The sequence below is a fragment of the Nuphar pumila genome, chromosome 2 (assembly GCF_984573655.1).
Source record: "Nuphar pumila chromosome 2, dmNupPumi1.hap1.1, whole genome shotgun sequence".
NCBI lineage: Eukaryota > Viridiplantae > Streptophyta > Magnoliopsida > Nymphaeales > Nymphaeaceae > Nuphar > Nuphar pumila.
Genome location: NC_143250.1, coordinates 93,309,473 through 93,329,536, shown reverse-complemented (window position 1 = coordinate 93,329,536; position 20,064 = coordinate 93,309,473). Strand labels below are relative to the sequence as shown.

Below are 20,064 nucleotides of genomic sequence, written 5' to 3'. Positions count from 1 at the left end.
GCGGGGATGGACTTACTCTTTCCCCTGCCTTGTCCCGTCCCCGTCTCAATCCCCGCTTTTCCCCGCCCTACCCCATCCCCAATCCTTTAAGGAATGACTATAGACCGAGGGGAAACGGAGCCCCGCCCTGCCTCACCCCCATTTGGACCGGGGATGGAGGACATGAAATGGGGATGGAGGCAGGGGTGGAGGTTAAAATCCATCCCCATGCGGGGATGGAGGTAGGGATAAAGGTTCAGATTTTGAAACGGGGCGGGGGTGGAGGCCTTGTCCCCCGCCCCGGTCCACTGCCATCCCTAAAAGGGGAAAACAAGCTTCTTCACACATCCTTATCTTTGGAGAAGAAACATGGTGCTTCTCACTTTGGAAGCACGTTTTGAAAGGCAAGCTGGGGTTAGGCAGACCCCTACCAGTTAGTTTAGAATCTCTAACATCCTACCACAAGGTGACTTGCACTAGCTGCTCCTACCAGACAAGCAGAGCCCCGCGCTCTTCTTCTAGCTGAGGGAAGCAAAACTGCAAAGTCATAGGGTTTCCAAATAATCACCAATTGAAGCTCTTGTAAACATGATAGGGAAAACTCCAATGAACAACATTCTCCAAACTTGACCGTTTGAAGCTATCTCAATTGGAATGAAGCGACTGGAACCCTCACATCTTGTTTTTTTTTTTTAAAATCTCATGATAAATTGAAAAAATAAATTTCAAACATTTTAAAAATATTTGTTTTTTTTATACAACCAAGCAAAATGACCACACTCACTCTCAAGTCATTGGTGTAAAAATCCCGAGTCCGACTTGCCCCCAACATGAACCTTGCAGCAAGGGAAAATCTAGATGAATATCGACACATATAAAACAAAAAAAATACAAAAAATACGAAAGACAAATATAAATATAAATCAACAATATTTGTGACATCAATTCATGCCATGGCTAAGCCAGGTCCGGGTTAGTATAAACGGGTCCATATCCTACTACACTCCCCTTGTGGACAAAACCATCCCAAAATCCAATCACTCTCCAGCTAAGGTGCGATGTGATTGTACACTTTAAGCATGGTGTGGCACTTGATCACCCACGGCTTGTCTCAGCGGCAGATGATGGGTGATCTCGGATCAACAGGGGCTCCGGTTGTTTGGTAGGAGAAGCGAGTGCACGCCACCTTGTGATCGGAAGTTGCAAGTTCAAATACCATTGGTATGGTTGTATAACTGGTAGGGTCTGCCTATCCTCAGCTTGCCTATCAAAAAAAAAAATGATGGGTGATCAGGTGCACAGCAGCACACTTTAACCGTGCAATTACATTGCACCTTATCTCAATTCCTCTCCAGTCCAAACGCACGGGGTTGGTGTAATTAAGTACGATTAAAGTTTAAACAAAGTCTTAAGATAATATAATTCGCGACGGCTAGAAGTTCAAAATGGAAGGACATTTTAGAAAATAACTATCATAAGTCGGGGTATATTAGTTTCTCTCTCTCCTATAAATGTTGCGCTTCGCCATTGTGTCATTTTCTTCTCATTCTGTCACTCGCTCTCGTCTTCTTCTCTCCGAATTCGGTTTCTGATCAGGTACTGTCTCTCTATATCGTTGTTTTGGGTTTTTTTCTCTTTTCTTTGTTGTTTTAATTGAGGATGTCTGTTTTCGTTTGAAACCTTGGGGTTTCCGTTTGGATGCCTAGGGTTAGATTTGGTTGTTAGGGTTTCCTCTCGTTGATTTGGTTTTTTTTTTTTTCTTTGGTTCCCTTTGTGTGGGGATTCTGTGGTTAGGGTTTTTATTTGGGTGTGTTTGCAGCCATGTCTCTGAGGCCCAACGCTCGGGCGGAGGTCCGCAAGAAGAGTTACAAGGTCGCCGTCGACGCTGATGAGGCCCGGAGGAAGAGGGAGGATAACATGGTCGAGATCAGGAAGAACAAGAGGGAAGAGAACCTCTTGAAGAAGAGGAGGGAGGGCATGCAGGCCCAGGCCTACGTCCCCACCATGCAGGCGACCGCCATGGAAAAGAAGGTACCTTGATAGATCCCCTTTTCTCTCTTAAACCTATTCAATTTGCCTCCTGAAATCATCGTTCTTCCTTTTGGTTGATTCGCTTTATTGATCGGAGACACATCTTGGGGTTTCTTCCAACGTGAAGAACCGTAGAAGGATTTTTTTGGTCGATCGGAAACACATCTTAGGGTTTCTTCGAATGCCAACAGCCCTAGAAGGATTATTAGTTTTTGATCTGGGCTTTGATGAAGTTTTAAAGTCTATCTTTATGATTTATGTTATCTTTTTTTACATTTCCTGGTGTTTTGGTAGCTCCGTATGATTGTATTGGTTCGGAGGTTCACTGATCGTTTATATTCTGTCGGTGCTTCAATTTTTAGTTGAATTGAAGGCAAATGGAACGATTTTCTTGTGTTGATGATGCTATTTTGCTTGGTCTTGTTTCTTATCGTGGAAATTTTGATTTCTAATAGTTAGAGTCTCTTCCTGCAATGGTTGCGGGGGTATGGTCGGACGATAGCAGTTTGCAGTTGGAAGCAACCACGCAATTTAGAAAGCTCCTTTCTATAGGTATAGGTTTAATTCAGTATTTGACATGTTGATTGCTTCTTTTGCACTGTATTGAAACTGTATTTTCTTCCCATGAGCAGAACGCAGCCCTCCCATTGAAGAAGTTATTCAAGCTGGTGTAGTTCCGAGGTTTGTTGAGTTCCTCACTCGATTGGATTATCCTCAACTTCAGGTTTGCATACATTTCATTTTTGGTGCATTGTAGTGTGTTCCTGTTTGCAAGAAATTCTCTTCATAGGTTTTTATGCTCTTGGGATTTTGCAGTTTGAGGCAGCCTGGGCTTTGACAAACATTGCTTCAGGAACTTCAGAGAACACCAGAGTTGTGATTGATCATGGAGCAGTTCCTATTTTCGTCCAGTTGCTTCAGTCACCCAGCGATGATGTCAGAGAACAGGTAGCTTTTGGTATTCTGTCTCTCTGTCTCACTCTCTCTCTTGGAAGCTTATATATGAATGCGGTTGTTGACATTTGCTTTTCTTCACTCTTTGTGTAGGCCGTGTGGGCTTTGGGAAATGTTGCTGGTGACTCTCCAAAATGTCGAGATTTGGTGCTCAGCCATGGTGCCTTACTCCCACTGTTGTCCCAGCTAAATGAGCATGCAAAGCTTTCTATGTTAAGAAATGCCACTTGGACGCTATCAAACTTCTGTCGTGGCAAGCCTCAGCCACCATTTGATCAGGTTTTCATGATACCCATTTCAGAGTGATGGTTGTTCCTGTTCTTCTATATGCGAATGATGTAATCTTTCTGTTCCTCTTTGATGCAGACAAAACCTGCACTTCCTGCACTTCAGCGTCTCATCCATTCAGCAGATGAGGAGGTGCTGACTGATGCCTGCTGGGCGCTTTCTTATCTTTCTGATGGAACAAATGACAAAATACAAGCAGTCATTGATGCTGGTGTCTGCCCCAGGCTTGTTGAGCTTCTCCTGTATGTGTTTCTTTATATATTTGAAAATTCTAATTTGCTCACATGTATGGTACTTGTGGTGTATAAATCTTTGGCCTTTCATTAGAGCTTCTCCAAAGTTCTAATAATTCACAGCAAATTTTATTTGTTTGTTTGAATCTGCACATCTCACAGTTTCCTTGTTTACTTTCCAAGTCATCCTTCACCTTCAGTGCTTATTCCTGCACTTCGTACGGTTGGAAATATTGTTACTGGTGATGATCAACAAACTCAGGTTTGTATCTTTGCAAAACATGTTTGTGCTTTTTAAGTGGTTGTTTTGTTGTTAAATATTTTTTTACTTTGATTTTGTACCAAGACATATTGTTGCCTCCGATATATGTATTTAGATATTACTGCTCTCTGTCTCTCTTGTTTGTGATACATGGTCGTATAAAAGCTGTAATCCTGTGAGTAATTTGAAATAACATGCCTGTCAAAGATTAAGTAGCTTGTTCCAGATCCGATGAGTTTGCAACCATATTTATAGATAACCATGTAACTGTTCCAATCGTATTTTGTAGATAGCCATGGAACTATGAAGCTTTTTTTTTGTGGGGTATTGTTATTGAGATATTATTCATTTATGCTGCTACTGTTTTGCCCCATAACATGTATAATAAGTGATATCTCCTATGAAAAATCGTTTCTGACCTAAGCTTTGAATCAGATTTGGAAAGTTTCCAGGTAGTCTTTTATGTTTTTGGTTGCTTAGTATGTTAGAAAGGTAAACACAAGCTGGGTCCTTGGTTGTGTAGCAAATGGTCTAGCTGCCTAGGCATTTGGACTCTGTTTTTTCTTGTTGTTTCTTATAAGTTGAGGTTGTGCTGTGGCATCAACTAGGAAAGTGTGCTTCACATCTTTTCTCAACTCATCTCATGCTTTGGATAAATCATTCCCAACTGCACCCCGTGCCCATGAGGATTGATTTCTAGGTCACAGACTTTTTTTTTTCATTCAAAGCAAGGGCTTGAATTTATTGCAGTCACGTCTCACACCTAGTGTTAATTATTGTCATTGTCATAGGAACAGATGTTCAGCCACAAAACTGAACCTTCTCTATCTTTGTTCTCTGGTACATTGGATTTAAACTCGATATGGATGTCAGTGGTAGTGGAATGCTTTTCATTTTCATTAAAGGGTTAGGAGTCCTAGGACATATTCTTTCCGATATTGAATATTTTTGCATTTTACATTTAAAATCTAGGAAAAATGAACAGCTGTGGACTCTTGAATCTTGACCCTAGCACTACTAAATCATTTTTTTCTTTTTCTTTTTCCTTTTTTTTTCAGTATGAGATAACATTCAATCACTGCCAAAGGGATGTGGTGTCTTTGGATTTGGATTTGCTAACCCTTGTTGCCTCATGATTCCTATACTGTTTTGTACATGATTTCTTTATCATTCCTCTTTTTTTCCCAATGATTACGACTGGACCTGGTGTCTTTGGATTTTGATTGCTAACCCTTGTTGCCTCATGATGCATATTCTGTTTTGTACATGATGATTTCTTTATCATTCCTCCTTTTTCCCCAATGACTACGACAACATTTGACTACTGCAGAGTAACATGATGTCTTTGGATTTGAAGCTGTGAACTCCTGTTGTTCCATGATGCATGTACCGTTCTTGTTCATGATAAAAATCATGGCTTTGCGTAGTCAAGTGCTTAGCTCATAGTTCTCCAATGTTATTTTAGTTCAATATATTTCTCAGTCTGACTTACAATTTTCATGAAGTTGGTCCTTGCATTAGTCATATAGTTCTAAACTAATTTAGAGGTTCCTAACTGTTTGTTGTCTGCTGCTTCATTTTCAGTGATGGTCAAGCAATGCTATTTGTCTATATTTTTATATTTTTTGTTGTATAAAGCAAGGTTGTAAGTATTGCATTGTTACCCGTATCGGTCGAGCCCAAATTAAGACTGTATCGGATAGTATCATAAAATATCATAAATTTTTAATAAATTTTTTAAAAAATCAAGAAAAATAGCAAAAATTCTAAAAAAATCATATCACATGAAAAATGATAAATTGCACAAAATACAACCATAAAATCACATATGAAGCATTTATGTCTCTATGAGCTTCTCAAGACATCATCCGACATCAACTAATATAGAATCATAGATAATATTTCATGCATATCTCACAAGAACAATGAAAAATATTAAATATCTTGCAATTAAGAACTTGCCACAAGACTCATACTTTTATATTGCATAAACAAAAATATTATGGCAATAGTTGCACTCGATTTTCAATCGGTTTCCACTTATTACTTGAGTGCCTTATTGCCATGCCAGATCATCTAATGTCATCTTTGTTGGATAAGTGTGGAGCCTAATTTCTACGTTAATATAAATCTCTAATTTTCGTAGATCCAACTTTGTGGTAAGTTGGTAGGGAGTTTTAGGGGACAGCACCTCCCGAGGCAATTTTTTTTGGAGGGTAGCTTTATAATTTTGCTTATAATAAAGATTTTTTACCTTAACCCACTTCTTTGAGTGGAAAAATGGTGGAAATGCACTTTTACTTTAGCAAACCGCAAAATCCCTCTCCCTTGTGCACGGATCAGCTCTCAAATCATTCTCACAAGTCCTAGGGTGTGTGGATACCTGGCTAATGGCTTCTACACAAATTAGGGAGTTGGCCCTCGATGTCTTTAAAACCCAAAACTGAAAAATTACGATTTGGTCATTTTTTTATGAGTGTTGACCCTGTATTGTACGATACAGTATGAGTCTATGAGATGGGTATGTATCATATGTTACATATGATAGAGCTGCGATACACACTTGTATCATATCGATATTCTAAATAGTAATGATACGAACAGTATCGTGCGATAAGGTAAGTTCGCAGAATTAGTTTAAAGGTTGTAGTGAAGCTTTAAACTATCAATTTGGCATATTGTTTGATTGGTCAGTGGATTGTTTTTTACTGCTAAATTTATGAAAGTCATTGTTACAGATATAGGAAGTAGTTTTAAAATATTCTGATATCATCTTGATGTAACGAGCATCAAGGTTTTTGTCACATTTTCTCATGATTTATCAGGAAACCCAAAAGTTTTCCTTTATGAGACGTAGTCGAGACAAATCTGAAGTTTAAACTAAAGTAATATTATTTTAACTATAAAGTATAAAAAATATTTGACCGCAATAATCACACAGAACCATAATAGTGAAGCCCAGACACAAAAAAAATGATAGCAACAGAAAAATGAAGTAATAAGAAAGTAAAACAAGCATATGAATGCATGTCATTATTATATTGATAGTCATAGTAAGTTATAAAAGTGGTAGATTAGATGCAAAATTAAATCAAACAACAAGCCTAGAGAATATACCAAAAGACAAGCCCTAAAAGGAGAATGAGGAGAAATTATTTCATCTCTCTTTGATTCTTCTCTCAATGAATGAAAAGACAAACCACAATGACATAGATATAGCAACATCGCCTTTATTTATCAATTGACGTTGCCGATCACTTAAGGACAGGGGTTCTTGTTATGTCAACTTAGCAAAATTACTGTCAGAACACCTTTCTGTGTGGCCCTTAACTCTGTTATGAGGTTTTAATTCCATCTTGTCTTGATCTTGAGTAATTTGGAGGCTTCATCTTCCCGTGATTCTTTATGCTGTATTCAAAAACTGCTTTCTGGAATTTGTCCTATATTTTATAAGATTGGTCATGGTGTTCTTCTAGAATACGTGTTGGTGTTTGAGAGTACACTTTAGTTCGCAATCCGTGTTCTGATAACATTTATTTATTGTTTCAGTTTGTTATCAACCACCAATCCCTTCCTTGCCTGTTGAATCTTTTGACACACAATCATAAGAAAAGCATAAAGAAGGAAGCATGCTGGACGATTTCAAACATTACTGCTGGCAACAAGCAACAGATACAGGTACATGTATCTCTTTTTACTGCTGCCCAGGAACATCTTCTCCGCCTTCATTACCGGGTCATAAGAAATTTTATTAGATGCCTCCCCAGTTCAAGAGGTTTTTCTGCATAATGAGTTCAGAGTTCCTGATTTCTCAGTGGTTAGAAAGCATCCTACCATTTACTGGACAAGTAGGTGCTTTCTTGCAAAGAGGAGAAAAGAGAACTAGGAGTGTCATAACCTTCCTTATCTCATAATTTGGAAGGTTTCGCCTAACAGTGCTTTGTGCATTCCATTAATACAGCTTATACTGAGGTTTGTTTTTATGTTCGCAGGCTGTGATTGATGCTGATATCATTCGGCCGCTTGTTCAGTTGCTTCAAACAGCTGAGTTCGACATCAAGAAGGAAGCAGCTTGGGCAATCTCAAATGCCACTTCAGGTGGCACACATGATCAAATAAAGTATGTTATTAACACTTATTTTATAATTTAACTTTCATCTTTTTTCTAATTGCGAATCTTGTTATAGGTATCTGGTGAGTCAAGGTTGCATCAAGCCTTTGTGCGATCTTCTTGTTTGCCCCGACCCGAGAATTGTGACGGTTTGTCTTGAAGGGCTAGAGAACATATTGAAGGTTGGGGAATCAGAGAAAAACATTGGCAACACTGGAGGTGTGAATCAGTACGCACAATTGATTGATGATGCTGAGGGGTTGGAGAAGATTGAGAATCTGCAGTCTCATGACAATACCGAGATCTACGAGAAGGCTGTTAAAATTCTTGAGACCTACTGGTTGGAGGAGGAAGATGAGGCACTGCCTCCTGGCGACCAGTCTCAGCCGGCTTTCCGCTTTGGGGAGACTGAACTCCCACCTCAGGGTGCTAGATTCAATTTCTCCTAGAGGTAGTAGTCTACTGTTCGCTCCATTCAAGATGCCTTTGTAGTTCATTGTCATGCTGTCGTGCATCTGATGCTAATGTTTGGTCGAACACAGGGTGGGTGGCTGTTAAGGGTTGTAGTCGTGAATGGTCTGAAGGGGTTCATGTCATTGGTCCGGTATGGTTGCCGAGGTCTTCCCTGTTACTGGTAATAAGCGTACAGCCAGGATTCAAGTATTGTTCGTCACTCTCTTTGCTGGCCTGCAGTGTTGGGGGGTCTGTCGGCCTGGTGGTAGCGGTGGAGGTGCTGGTGCTGGTGCATTTATTGGTGGATGATGGTGGTAAAAGAGTTTATCTAGTCTTTTTTTTTCTCTTTATTTTGCCTATTTGTATAAGGATTGGTCAGAGTTTCGGTTGCCATATAGCTTATGGGGCTTCTTTTGAGATTCATGTGTTTTTAGTGGGAAGGGTCTTTAAGGGGGTCCTCGGAGGGATATTGTAGTGAGTTTTTAGAAAGTATTAGCAACTATGCAACAATGTGAGGAGGGAAAGTGTTATTTGTATTTTGGGGTTACATGTTCTCTGTGTTCCTTTATACAGTGCCTGGGTTGGATCATTGCTGTAGGGTGTGCTTTTTGGTAGTTGAATATAATCACTTAAAAGCATCTCCTCTCGGGTCTTTATTTTGCACAAAGGATCATTGTAAATCTGTGGAAGGCCTTTATGTGCATGCTGAGTTCATCTGGTGCCATAATATGAACAGTAAAATCTAAAATAACAAGCTTACTACAATGTGAGATTCACTTATGCTGTGAGTCATCAATTTGGAAGCTCCTTCTCTTCAGTCCTGCGTTTGAGGTTAGCTTCATGTCGGGAGATTGAGTTCCTCTGCTGGTGTGGACGATGGCGGTTACAAGGAAGAGACCATCCTTGGGATCCAAAATAAAGGGCTTAAATGTATCAGCTATGAAAACTTGTTCTGCATCTTGCAATCTTAATCAGTCCATGGTTCCAATAATCTGTTCATCTGTTGTTAGATTTTGGAAGAAGTTTACCTCGTGGGTTAAAACCGAACAAGGGAAATTCAGGTTGGCAGGGATCTGTCTGGTTTTGAAGCAACCTGGTGACTAGGAACCTGAACTGGCTAAAGAAACGGGCTGATCGTGTTTGGAAACCCTGAGTTACTACTACCTGTGTAGTTGGTGAGTTTTCCATGGAAAGTGTGTACTTTTATGGGAATGGCATCATTGTGTCATCCACTCGATGCCATTCAAATTCACAATGAGGGGGATCTTTGATCCGATCAGTTAATGGGTCCACCATGAATTGAACATGCATGGTGGTGCTATCATTTACTCCTCGCATCAGAAAGGTGAGCTGCTGTTTATTTTGTGCAAAGAATGAAAACAGGGAAAGGGAGATGATTAGGATGATGGATTCCAATTGTGGAGCTATAAGCTACGAGGCCATTGTTTGACTGACCGTTTAAGTTTTCTCAAGCGTTGATATGCACCGCAAGAAAAATTTGGTGTAGCTTCTTCTATGGTCAACCAGGAAATCTCTCTCTCTCTCTCTCTCATCGTCACTCGCTTATGCCCATTCCCACCTCAAACGTCTTCGTCTTCTACAATGGCGTGCCTTGTTTTGGTAATCCAATAGTTAATAGAAAAGGAAAGGTCAAAGCGTCTTTTTTTGCAATGAACAAACCAAGGTTTAAGAGTTAACTAGAGTTAAACGGCTGGAGCCTAGGGGCATGTTTGGAAGCGAGGAAATGGTAGGAAAAATGCATGTAGAAAGGAAAATGTAAATTTTTTTGAGAGAATTTTTGAAACTAATTTTTTTAAAAAGTTTGATTTTTTGGGTGGTGGTGGTTGGAAGAATTTTTCCTATCAAATTTCTTTTTTGCATTAAGGCAATGGTTCACCCACAACACGACGGAGGATGGCTATGTTTCAGGCATAGAGGTGGACTCACTCTCTCTAGAATGCATGAATCACCTAGTAGTGGGGTTTATACAAATGAAACACATTTGAACGTGTTTCATTTGGATAAACATGATGTGAGGTTATTGATTTTCTCTCATTAGAGAGAAAACTGGTGGATCTCTTGATGCTAGGTAATGGCTACTCAGAGGGTGCGATACCACCAACACTCTCTCTTTTATTGAGAGGATCTCGCATAAGAACATCTATCTAAAATGGAAGTGAGAAATCCCCCATGAAGAAGGTATGTTACAATCATCTCTCTCTCTGAACCTCATATCTTCATTCGTGCACATCGTGTACCCACATCTCTTCAGTGGTATCAGAGCTCAGGTTCCTGGTGTGCGCAATTCCATCCTTAAATCGTTGTTCAAAGTCATCGATTGCTGTGCAGAGCTGCAAAACACCAATCACCAAAAATAGATAAAAAAACAACGATTAAGGTTAGTGCCTTTTTCCTTTTGTGTAGGGGTTGTCAAATTCGAAGGGGCCTAACCGAGTTCAAATCGGTGAGCCCTCATCCCCTGTCACCGGATTTCCAACCACAGCCGGTGAAAATTCGGCCACTGAAGAATATATATATATATATATATATATATATATATATATATATATATATATATATATATAGGGGTGTTGTTTTTTATTAAAGGGGTCATTTCTTTTTACAAAGCAGTACTTACCTCACTAAAGCTAAACACAAAAAAAAGTAATTAAAAAAAGGGAAAGGGAGAAGCCAAAGCCCCCACTGAAAAAGGGGAACCCTGAATCGGGTCTGTTCGTAAAAAAAAGAAGGGAGGAAATTTTTTTCTCTGTTTTCGATTTGGGGATCCATTTATTTTATAAAAAAGAAGAAGAAGAAAAAAAAAACAGATCCTGAATCGAGGTCTGCATCCAGCCACAAGGAGGTCACCGGTTTTCGATGACCTCTAAACTTTAAAAAAAAAATTGTTTTGCCATCACTGGAAGAAACAAAAAAAAAACCTTTCACCATATTTTTTTAAGAAGCAGACCCAGATTGGGGTCTGCATCAATCTTTAGGAAGATGCTGCCGCTAGATTCCAGTGACCTTGGTCATCGGGATCAGACACTCATTTTTTTTAAATAATAAATAAAAAGGGGGGAAAAACAAAACCGAGTGAGGTGGTAAAGAACCCCACACCCATCGTTGGCCTAAGCCACCGGCGGTGAACACCCAACCTCAACAAAAAAAGGGGGAATTTTTTTTTCTTTTTTGTCAAGAGGTAACAAAAAAAAACATACAAGGGGAATCACACTGGTCACCGGTATCTGACGACCCTTGTTCTATGAGAGAGAGAAAAAAACAAACAAAGGGGAAGAAGGGTACCTTTCTTTGTCTCTTCATCTCCGCCACATCATCCATCACCATGTCAGTGGTGCTAAGACGTTCCGGCGACCCAGTCGGCCTGTCTGTGGAGGAAGATCGAACGAAAAAAAATAAATTTCGCCGAATGGGAACAAAAGATTTTTTTTTTGCAAAAGAACGATGAACTATTTTTTTCTTCTTCAAGATTCAGGGTTTCTCGAACATTCAATTCATTTTATACTCTTAAACAAGAAAAAATATTGTTCTGCCCCTAGTCTTTTCTAATAATTCTAGTCAAATCCCTTTTTAGTTCATTTACTAATATGCCCCTATTCTTTTCAGTTAATTTTGCTTATATCCTGCTTCAGTAAATTTACTTTTCTGCCCTTGTTAATTTTAGAAATTGATGCCTGTATCCTCTTCTTTATAAAATAGACCCTTATTTTTTAGTAAATTTCAGAAAGAGACCTTTACTTTAAAAAATAACTGAGACAAGTTCCTATCTTTTTGAGAATTTTTAGAAAACCCATGATTTTTTTTTTTAATTTTGAAAGTTCTATTTTGGGGGTTCTACTTTTCGGTACAGACCTCTGACTTTTCTGTAATTATAGAAAAGTGCTCATAGTTTGTAATTTAACTCATAAGCTTTGTTTTAATTGAAATAAGTTATGAATTGATTGTATTTCATATTGTTTTGATATTTGCATGACAAAATATGTTTAATATCATGCATTTACAGATCGTAAATATGATATTTTATGATTTCATGGCTAATGTTATGATATTTATCTTGTTGAATGTTGGACATATTTTTATAATACTTTGCCAACATAAAATACTTAAAACCATAAAATGTCTAGTAGGGTTTATGCTATTAAGTTAGCAAAAACTAATAAATTAAATGGAATCAATTTTCATATTTTGAAGAGGAGGATTTCTTTAGTTTTGACCTTAAAGGGCATCGAAAATGCCCTGACTACTCAAATGAGAGATCTTGGTGACAAAGCTATAGAAGCAAACAAAAATGCTTATCTTAAATATAAAAATGATAACATGTTAGCGAGAACCATCATGCTTACCTACATGAATGACGATCTCATTTGAGTGTTCAAAAACTATCCTATAACAAAGTCAATGTTTGATGCTATTTCGAATAAACATGATACTACCTCTGAAACTCACATTCAATTACTCTTTGAGCAATATAATTCATGTAGGATGCAAGAAAATGATAATGTAGTTGACCACGTGAACAAAATATTAGTAATGACAAAGGACTTGACAATTGTTGAAAATGTGATTCCCGATAATATGCAGATATCCACAATTATGCAGTCTCTCATATTCATGAAAAATTATACAAACTGCTCTAAGATTGAACTCTAAAAACTTGATACTAGAAGACTTGCCTGGTCAACTTAAAATTGAGCAGCAACATATGCAGCAAGATAAGAAAAATGAATTATATTTTGCTAAAGATGTTCCAAAGAACAACCATAGTTCTTCCAAGCGCCCACATTTCAAAAAAAAGTTTTTTAAAGGTAATGACAAATTTGATAAGAAAAAATGTTTAACATTCCGCAAGCTGCAGATAGTCGTCTCCCAAGTGAAGTGCTTTAAGTGTGAAAAAACCTGGATACTTTAAGAAAGATTGTTGGAGTCGGACGAACAACAACAATTGCAGAAACAACAAAAATGTCAAGCAAAAAGAGAAGCGTGATATAATCTGCATGATATCAGAATGCTCATATACGGACCAGGAACTTTCTGGATTGTGGGTGGACTCTAGGGCGGCACGTCATATAACCATGAGCAAAGAATGAATGATGGACATGATCAAGTATAAACCCGGGGAACATTGGGTGTACATGAAAAACAACACCTACTTTGATGTTATGGGTGTTGGGATTTATTGTATCAAAACTTTAATGAACAATGTTCTGTTATCAAATGTTTTGTTTGTACCGTCCATGAGATGAAACTTAGTGTTTGTTCCAGCATTGGTTACTAAGGGTTTTGAAGTTAGGATTTTACTTGAAAAGGTCAATATAGAAAAACATGGTTGGGTTCTGTTTGATGGGGTTTTTGATAAACAACATGGTCTGTTTAAAATATTTTATTCTGAGATGAATAAAATTATGTCTATTTTTGCTTATATTGACAATGTATTTAATGCGGATGTGAATGTATAGCATCAAAGACTCTGACATATTAATTTAAAGAAAATGAAGAAACTTATTGAATTAAATCTAATACTTTACTTTGATGAATCTTCTTTTTACAGATGTGAACCTTGTATTTATGGTAAAATGATACGAAAATCATTTTCATATAATATAATTAGAGTATCTCAATTATTAGAAATCATTCATAAAGACATTTGTGGTCCCTTCAAGACTCAAACTCATAAAGAAATATAATATTTTATATCTTTTATTGATGACTTTTCAAGATATAGTTGTGTATATCTTATAACATATAAGTATGAAGCATTAAAAAAATTTAAAAAATATCGTTAAGAAGTCAAAAACCAACTTGGTAGAAAGATAAAAGTTTTACAGTCTGATCAAGAAGGAGAATATACTTCAAATGAACTTTCTGAATATTGTAAGGCTAATGAGATTAGATCTCAAACTATGACTCTAGACACTTCTCAACAAAATGGTGTGGCTGAAAGATACAATAGGATATTTCTTGACATGGTTAGATGCATGTTGTCTAACACTTCATTACCTAAAGTATTTTGAAAAAAATTAATACATATAACAACATATGTTTTAAATAGGGTTCCTTGTAAAGCTATTGTCTCTACACCTTATGAATTATGGACTAAAAGAAAACCTAACATAAGTCACTTTCGTAGATGTGGTTCAGTTGCTTATATAAAGGTTATAGAGCTATCAAAAGATAAACTCGATATAAGATCTATAAGGTGTATCTTTATTGGATATCCCAAAGGATCTAAATGTTATAGATTTTACCATCTATATAAGAGTTTAATCGAAAGTAGAGATGTTATATTATTGGAAGATCAAAATATAAAATAAATTATTCTTGAAATAAATGGAGGTGATCCTCTTGATTTATAGTATTACTCTGATGACTCACAAGAACGTTTAAGTAATGATGAACCATCAGCTAGTTCTCTGTCTTCTTCACCTCAAACTTAGGTTGGCCATAAGAGGTCTAGATCTCTCCCGTCATACTTGGATGACTATTGTGTCTACTTGTCGAAGAATCTGTGTTATGCTTTAGACGGTAATGACATAGAAGATAACCTATCATATAATGAGACAATAAAATCACGAGTCAACAAACTAAGTAAAAGTTATGGACGAGAAAATTGAGTCTATTGAGAAAAATCAAGTCTGAAAATTGATTGATTTACCTAAGAAAAGAAATATCATTTGATGTAAATAAATTTTAAAGAAAAAATTTAATTTCGATGATAGTATTGATAAATTTAAAGCAAGGTTGGTAGCTAAAGGATTTTGTCAAAAAAAAATGTTAGACTATGTTGATACATATTCATCTGTTGCAAAATTTGCCTCGATAAAGGTAATTCTCACTATTGTAGTTCATTACAACATAGATCTACATCAAATGAATGTTAAAATCACATTCCTTAATGGTGAGCTTAAAGAAACAATTTTCATAGAATAACCTGAAGGCTATATTATTAAAGGCCAAGAAGATAAAGTACATCGGTTGAAAAAATTCTTATATGGACTCAAGTAATCACCACATTAGTGATACTTAAAGTTTCATAAGGCAATTACGTCATTGAGGTTTGTGGCAAATAAATTTGACCACTGTGTTTATGTATGAAAAAGTGAGCAAATTTTCTATCCTCTCACTATATGTGAATAACATTCTTTTGACTAGAAACGACAATGATATGATTGTCAAAACCAAGTCATGGTTAAATTCTCAATTCGAGATCATGTGAAAGACATCCTATGTTCTTGGAATTAAAGTCACTCGAGACAGAAATTCTAAACTTTTAAGCTTGAGTCAAGAAAAGTATATAAATTATATACTCAAGAAATTTAAAATGAGTGATTGTAAGACTGATAGAATACCTGTGGTAAAAGGTATCAAATTGAGTAAGAATGATACTCTTGATGATGGACAAGAAAGACTGAATGTCCCTTATACACAAGCTGTTGAAAACTTGATGTATGTTATACTATGCACAAGGCCTAATATCAGCTTTGCTATTGACCTCGTTAGTCGTTACTGAAGTAATCATGGTTGGCCTCACTGGAAAGCAGTGAAAATAATATTTTGATGTTTAAAAGAGACAATAAACTTGAAATTATGTTTTCAAGAAGATGCTTTAGAATTAACTGAATATTCTGATGTTGACTTTGTAAGCAATAAAGATGATAGTAAATCCATTTTTGGATATGTTTTTCTCCTCAGAGGAGGAGCAAATTCTTGATCATGTAAGAAATAAGTTTGCGTAGCTTAGCATACTCAGAAAGCAAAATATATTGTATGCAATGTTGCTGCTACATTTGTCATTTGGATAAGTCGCTTCATTAATGATTTGAAGCAGGATATAACCAACATGCCAGTTCAAATTTATTATGATAACCAAGCTACCATCTCTCTTATTAAGAGTGGAGCGAACAATTCTAAAAGTAAATATATAATGATAAAATATTATTATATTCATGGCATGATTGAAAAGAATGAAATCAAAGTCAGCTACTTACGTGCATCTGATATGATTGTTGATCCCTTAACAAAGGGCATATTGAAAAAAATATTCTCGAAACATGTATCATGTATAGGATTAAGATATGTCTGATAAGACATATGGCTGAATGAGTAACCAAAATATATAACTTATTCCAAGAACATTGATGCAAGTAAAATACTTCAATAGTGGGAGGCAAAATCCTGCATCGTGATTATTTTTACATGACCAAGTGAGAGATGTTGGTCATATATGATCGAGGATGACCATGTTTCATACACGGGTTCATGCATTGAGGAGAGAGGTGGACACACTCTCTCTATAATGCATGAACCACCCACTAGTGGGGCTTATCCAAATGAAGCACATAAATATGACGTGAGTCAGTTATCAATTTTCTCTAATTAGAAAGAAAATCAGTAGATCTCTTGATGTTGGGTAACAGCAGCACAGGGAGCGCGATACCAGCATCACACTCTCCTTTATTAAGTGAGAGGATCTCGATCTAAAATAGAAGTGAGAAATCCACCCCTGAATAAGGCCTGTTACAATCATATACCTATTTGCTCCTCATATCTTCATCCATGCACATCGTGTACGCACATCCCTTCATGCTTCATTCAATGGGGTTGCCACAAAAAGAGCTCCCTCCATATTCAACTCAGCCGCCCACCACCATTTTCAAGTCTCTCTCTCTCTTTCTCTTGGCATGATCCACCACCCTCTCTCCCTATCTAGTTGAGCAATCTCTCCCTAAGAGCTGCTCAACACCATTTTTAGATCTCTCTCTTTTACAGGCATGGTCAACCACCTTTTTTGGAAGGAGGCTCATATCTCTCTCACTCTCACTCTCACACACGCGTGGTTGATCAACCCTCTCTCTCCCTCTCATTTTTTCACATTTTTATCACCTTGTTTTTCTCAAGCTATATAAACAAGGGAAAATTATTTAAAAAAGTTATCATATCAAACCTTCTCGTGGGCAATTTTTTTTTTTCCTTGGAGTTTTTCTTGCTTCCAAATTTGTCCTAACAACAGCGATTTCTTGATATGTTAGACACTACTTAATGTTTTAGAAATGTCATGTCGCTGCAAAAATCATAAATTCTGCATACTACAAGTGCCTATTTTATGTTTTTTTTTTTTGAGTAACCGCTGATTTCTGAATTGCCAAAAAAAAAACAAAACTTGCACACAAGTTGGATTTGGTGATTTCAAGTGTCCATCTTCACTAAATAAATAAATGATGTAAATCACATTGATGGAGCCCGATTTGATCAAGAAACAACTTACAAAAATAAAATCCCTTGGGTATGAAAAAGATAAGATGACTTTAGGGATGAGTGGAACGGATTTGTCACAGGCATCAATCAAAACAAGGAAAAAAACCCATGCATCCAAGCCGATTTACCCCAAAAAAAGCAAGAGGTTTACTAATCATAGGAAATAGCAGTAAGTATAAAATATCATAATTTCTGGAGTCCATTCTTAAGAAAATGGTGGCAACTTACTAACCAATAAAAAAAAATACAGCAAATGCTGCCTGGATCCTATAATAGATCGCCCACACACCAAACTGCCTAGCAACTCAAAACCCAGCTCATGAAGACCATAATCTACATAACAAGAACAAGCAATAGCGATTATAAGCAACACCGACACCAAACAATATATCATTTACCAGCCTCCACCATTCCTCGACGGAAATCACAGATAAATTATGCCAACCTGCACACCAACCAAAAACCCATCCCATACTGCATTGAACCAAATAAAAGATCAACTCAAACTCCAGAACCAAAGGTTGAAAATTGACACCATCAACACCAGTTGTTTGATTGCATGGATAACAGCACCTGGAAGGCGGTATCTTATGGGTAGGGGTGACAACCAGTTCGGTTTGACCAAGACCTAGGTGGAACCAAACCCATACCTGATTTGAGATGAGGTATCGGTTCTAAACTCAGGTCCAATCAGACCCACTATAAGAGAAACCATACTCCGATCCTATAAAAATTACATGAACCAGACCCGAACCATACCGGTAAAATAATATGTAAAAATTACAGATCTTAGTCGGAACTCGGGTCCGGCCAAGGCTTGGTGTGAAATTTCACAAACCATTTGAAGCTCCATATATTAATCGAACCCTTGGGGTCCGACCCGAGTATAGGGTTTGGTACTGATTGGGTCTGGGTCAAACCCGACCTGTTGAAACCCATACTCATGGGTGTAGCTAGCAAGATACCTTTAGGTGTCTCTTGGTTTTACACCCCTCCTCACGGAGAAGCAGTTTCCAGAACATTTGGGGCAAAAACAAAGAAAAATTAAAAAACAAACTGTTTGAGAAAAGTTTGATTTATCTAAGACACCTCTCTGCCTAGCCAGCAGTGTAAAAAAAAAGCTGTTCTACATAGTTCTGTCTGTGCAATGAAACGCTTAAGCAGGCATCGGGGACAATAATGTCTGTGCAACTAAACGCCTCCCAAGCAGGGATAGGGACAATAAAAAGAACCATATAGCATCAACAGGCTGAAAACCGGCTCATCAAAAGCTCAGGGCTCGCTAGTACCCCCATGATTTTTACTCAATAGATTTACAGACTGAACCAGCTACACACTCTAGACCCATTTGCATCATTTTGGCCTCTTGCTAAGTTGAATCATTAGTAGGACGAGGGAAAGCCGAGACAGCTGAGACCTGCCCATGGTCCCAAACAACATCGCTTTCAAGTGAAGGTGCATTGAAAGCATCTGGCCACTCACGTGATTCAGGCAACTTGACCAAGCTCAGGCGTTGCAGGGCAATCTTGCAGGTGACATGGACCAGACCAACCCACATGGGTGGTGAAAGACTAACCCGAACAGACTTGGCTCAGACTTGCAGGCTAACTGACCTTTTGGCTAGTTTGGTTGGGCCTCACTTGAACAAAACGCTTAAACGCTACTCTTTCCAAGCCACCAATGTGTGCAGAAGCTTTAGCTCGTATTGGACTCGAACTTAGTCGAGCATTAGGCTCGAACCTAGCTGCCAACTTGGTCCAACTTCAAGCCTTGTGGGTAGAATCAAATTGATCATTACTCCAACCGACACATAAAGGTTTTGAATTTTGATCTTCCTGTGCTCCAGTGTGGTGATCTACAATTCAGAAGAATGGTGGTACCAACATGTTGGTCTTTTGGGGGGCAAGTAGCTCCTTTCCTTCTATGGTAGCAAAAACAGAGTTACAGGTGAGATTGTAAGGGAGAATTCCTCATCATCATTACTCCACACAAGTCCAGCAAAGCAAAAACTGACAAAATCGTTGCCTACGGTACAAACGGTTGGTAAGATGGTTGCGTCCATCTTCATCTTCACCTTTCCATCCATAAAGTTCTGAGATTCATAAAGCTTTTTGGGCATTACTAATGGACTCAATAGTTGCACTGCTAGCAAACATGAGAGAGAGAAAGAGAGAGTTTAGATCTCTTCTTAATCATCAGTTATGAAAGAAACATGTTGGTTTCTCCCATTTTTCACACATACATCCCCCCCCCCCCTCTCTCTCTCTCACATACATACATATATACATACATACTCAGATCTTGACCATAAGATAGGTGAAAGAACTATGTTGGTTTCTCCCTTTTTACACACACACAAACAGAGAGGGAGAGTATACTTTCTAGATTTCAGATCTCTTATCTATCAGATAGGTGAAAGTACCATGTTGGTTTCTCCCATTTTACAGAGAGAGAGAGAGAGAGAGAGAGAGAGAGAGAGAGAG

General features: G+C 37.7%; 1 protein-coding gene and 1 long non-coding RNA gene across 4 annotated transcripts; one reads left to right on the top strand and one right to left on the bottom strand.

Moving 5' to 3' along the window:
• The first annotated feature begins 1,514 nt into the window (after positions 1-1,514).
• Positions 1,515-8,949, top strand: LOC149846154 (importin subunit alpha-1a-like). Of its 3 annotated transcripts, none has more exons than XM_089996210.1 (12): positions 1,515-1,575; positions 1,799-2,010; positions 2,466-2,562; positions 2,643-2,734; positions 2,827-2,958; positions 3,058-3,243; positions 3,331-3,494; positions 3,669-3,747; positions 7,297-7,425; positions 7,740-7,867; positions 7,935-8,309; positions 8,401-8,949. In XM_089996210.1, exons 2-11 carry the CDS (start codon positions 1,801-1,803, stop codon positions 8,305-8,307), a joined length of 1,590 nt encoding a protein of 529 aa, XP_089852336.1. In that variant the 5' UTR covers positions 1,515-1,575; positions 1,799-1,800; the 3' UTR covers positions 8,308-8,309; positions 8,401-8,949. The 3 variants fall into 3 exon arrangements, with proteins under 3 accessions (XP_089852336.1, XP_089852338.1, XP_089852337.1); XM_089996212.1 differs by having other exon boundaries at positions 7,935-8,312; XM_089996211.1 differs by having other exon boundaries at positions 1,523-1,575; positions 1,774-2,010.
• Positions 8,423-11,803, bottom strand: LOC149846153 (uncharacterized). The gene is made up of 2 exons (XR_016430257.1): positions 11,615-11,803; positions 8,423-10,662 (listed from the first exon to the last, which is right to left on the bottom strand). It is a non-coding gene; the product is annotated as an uncharacterized LOC149846153 (long non-coding RNA).
• Between the last annotated feature and the right edge of the window lie 8,261 nt (positions 11,804-20,064).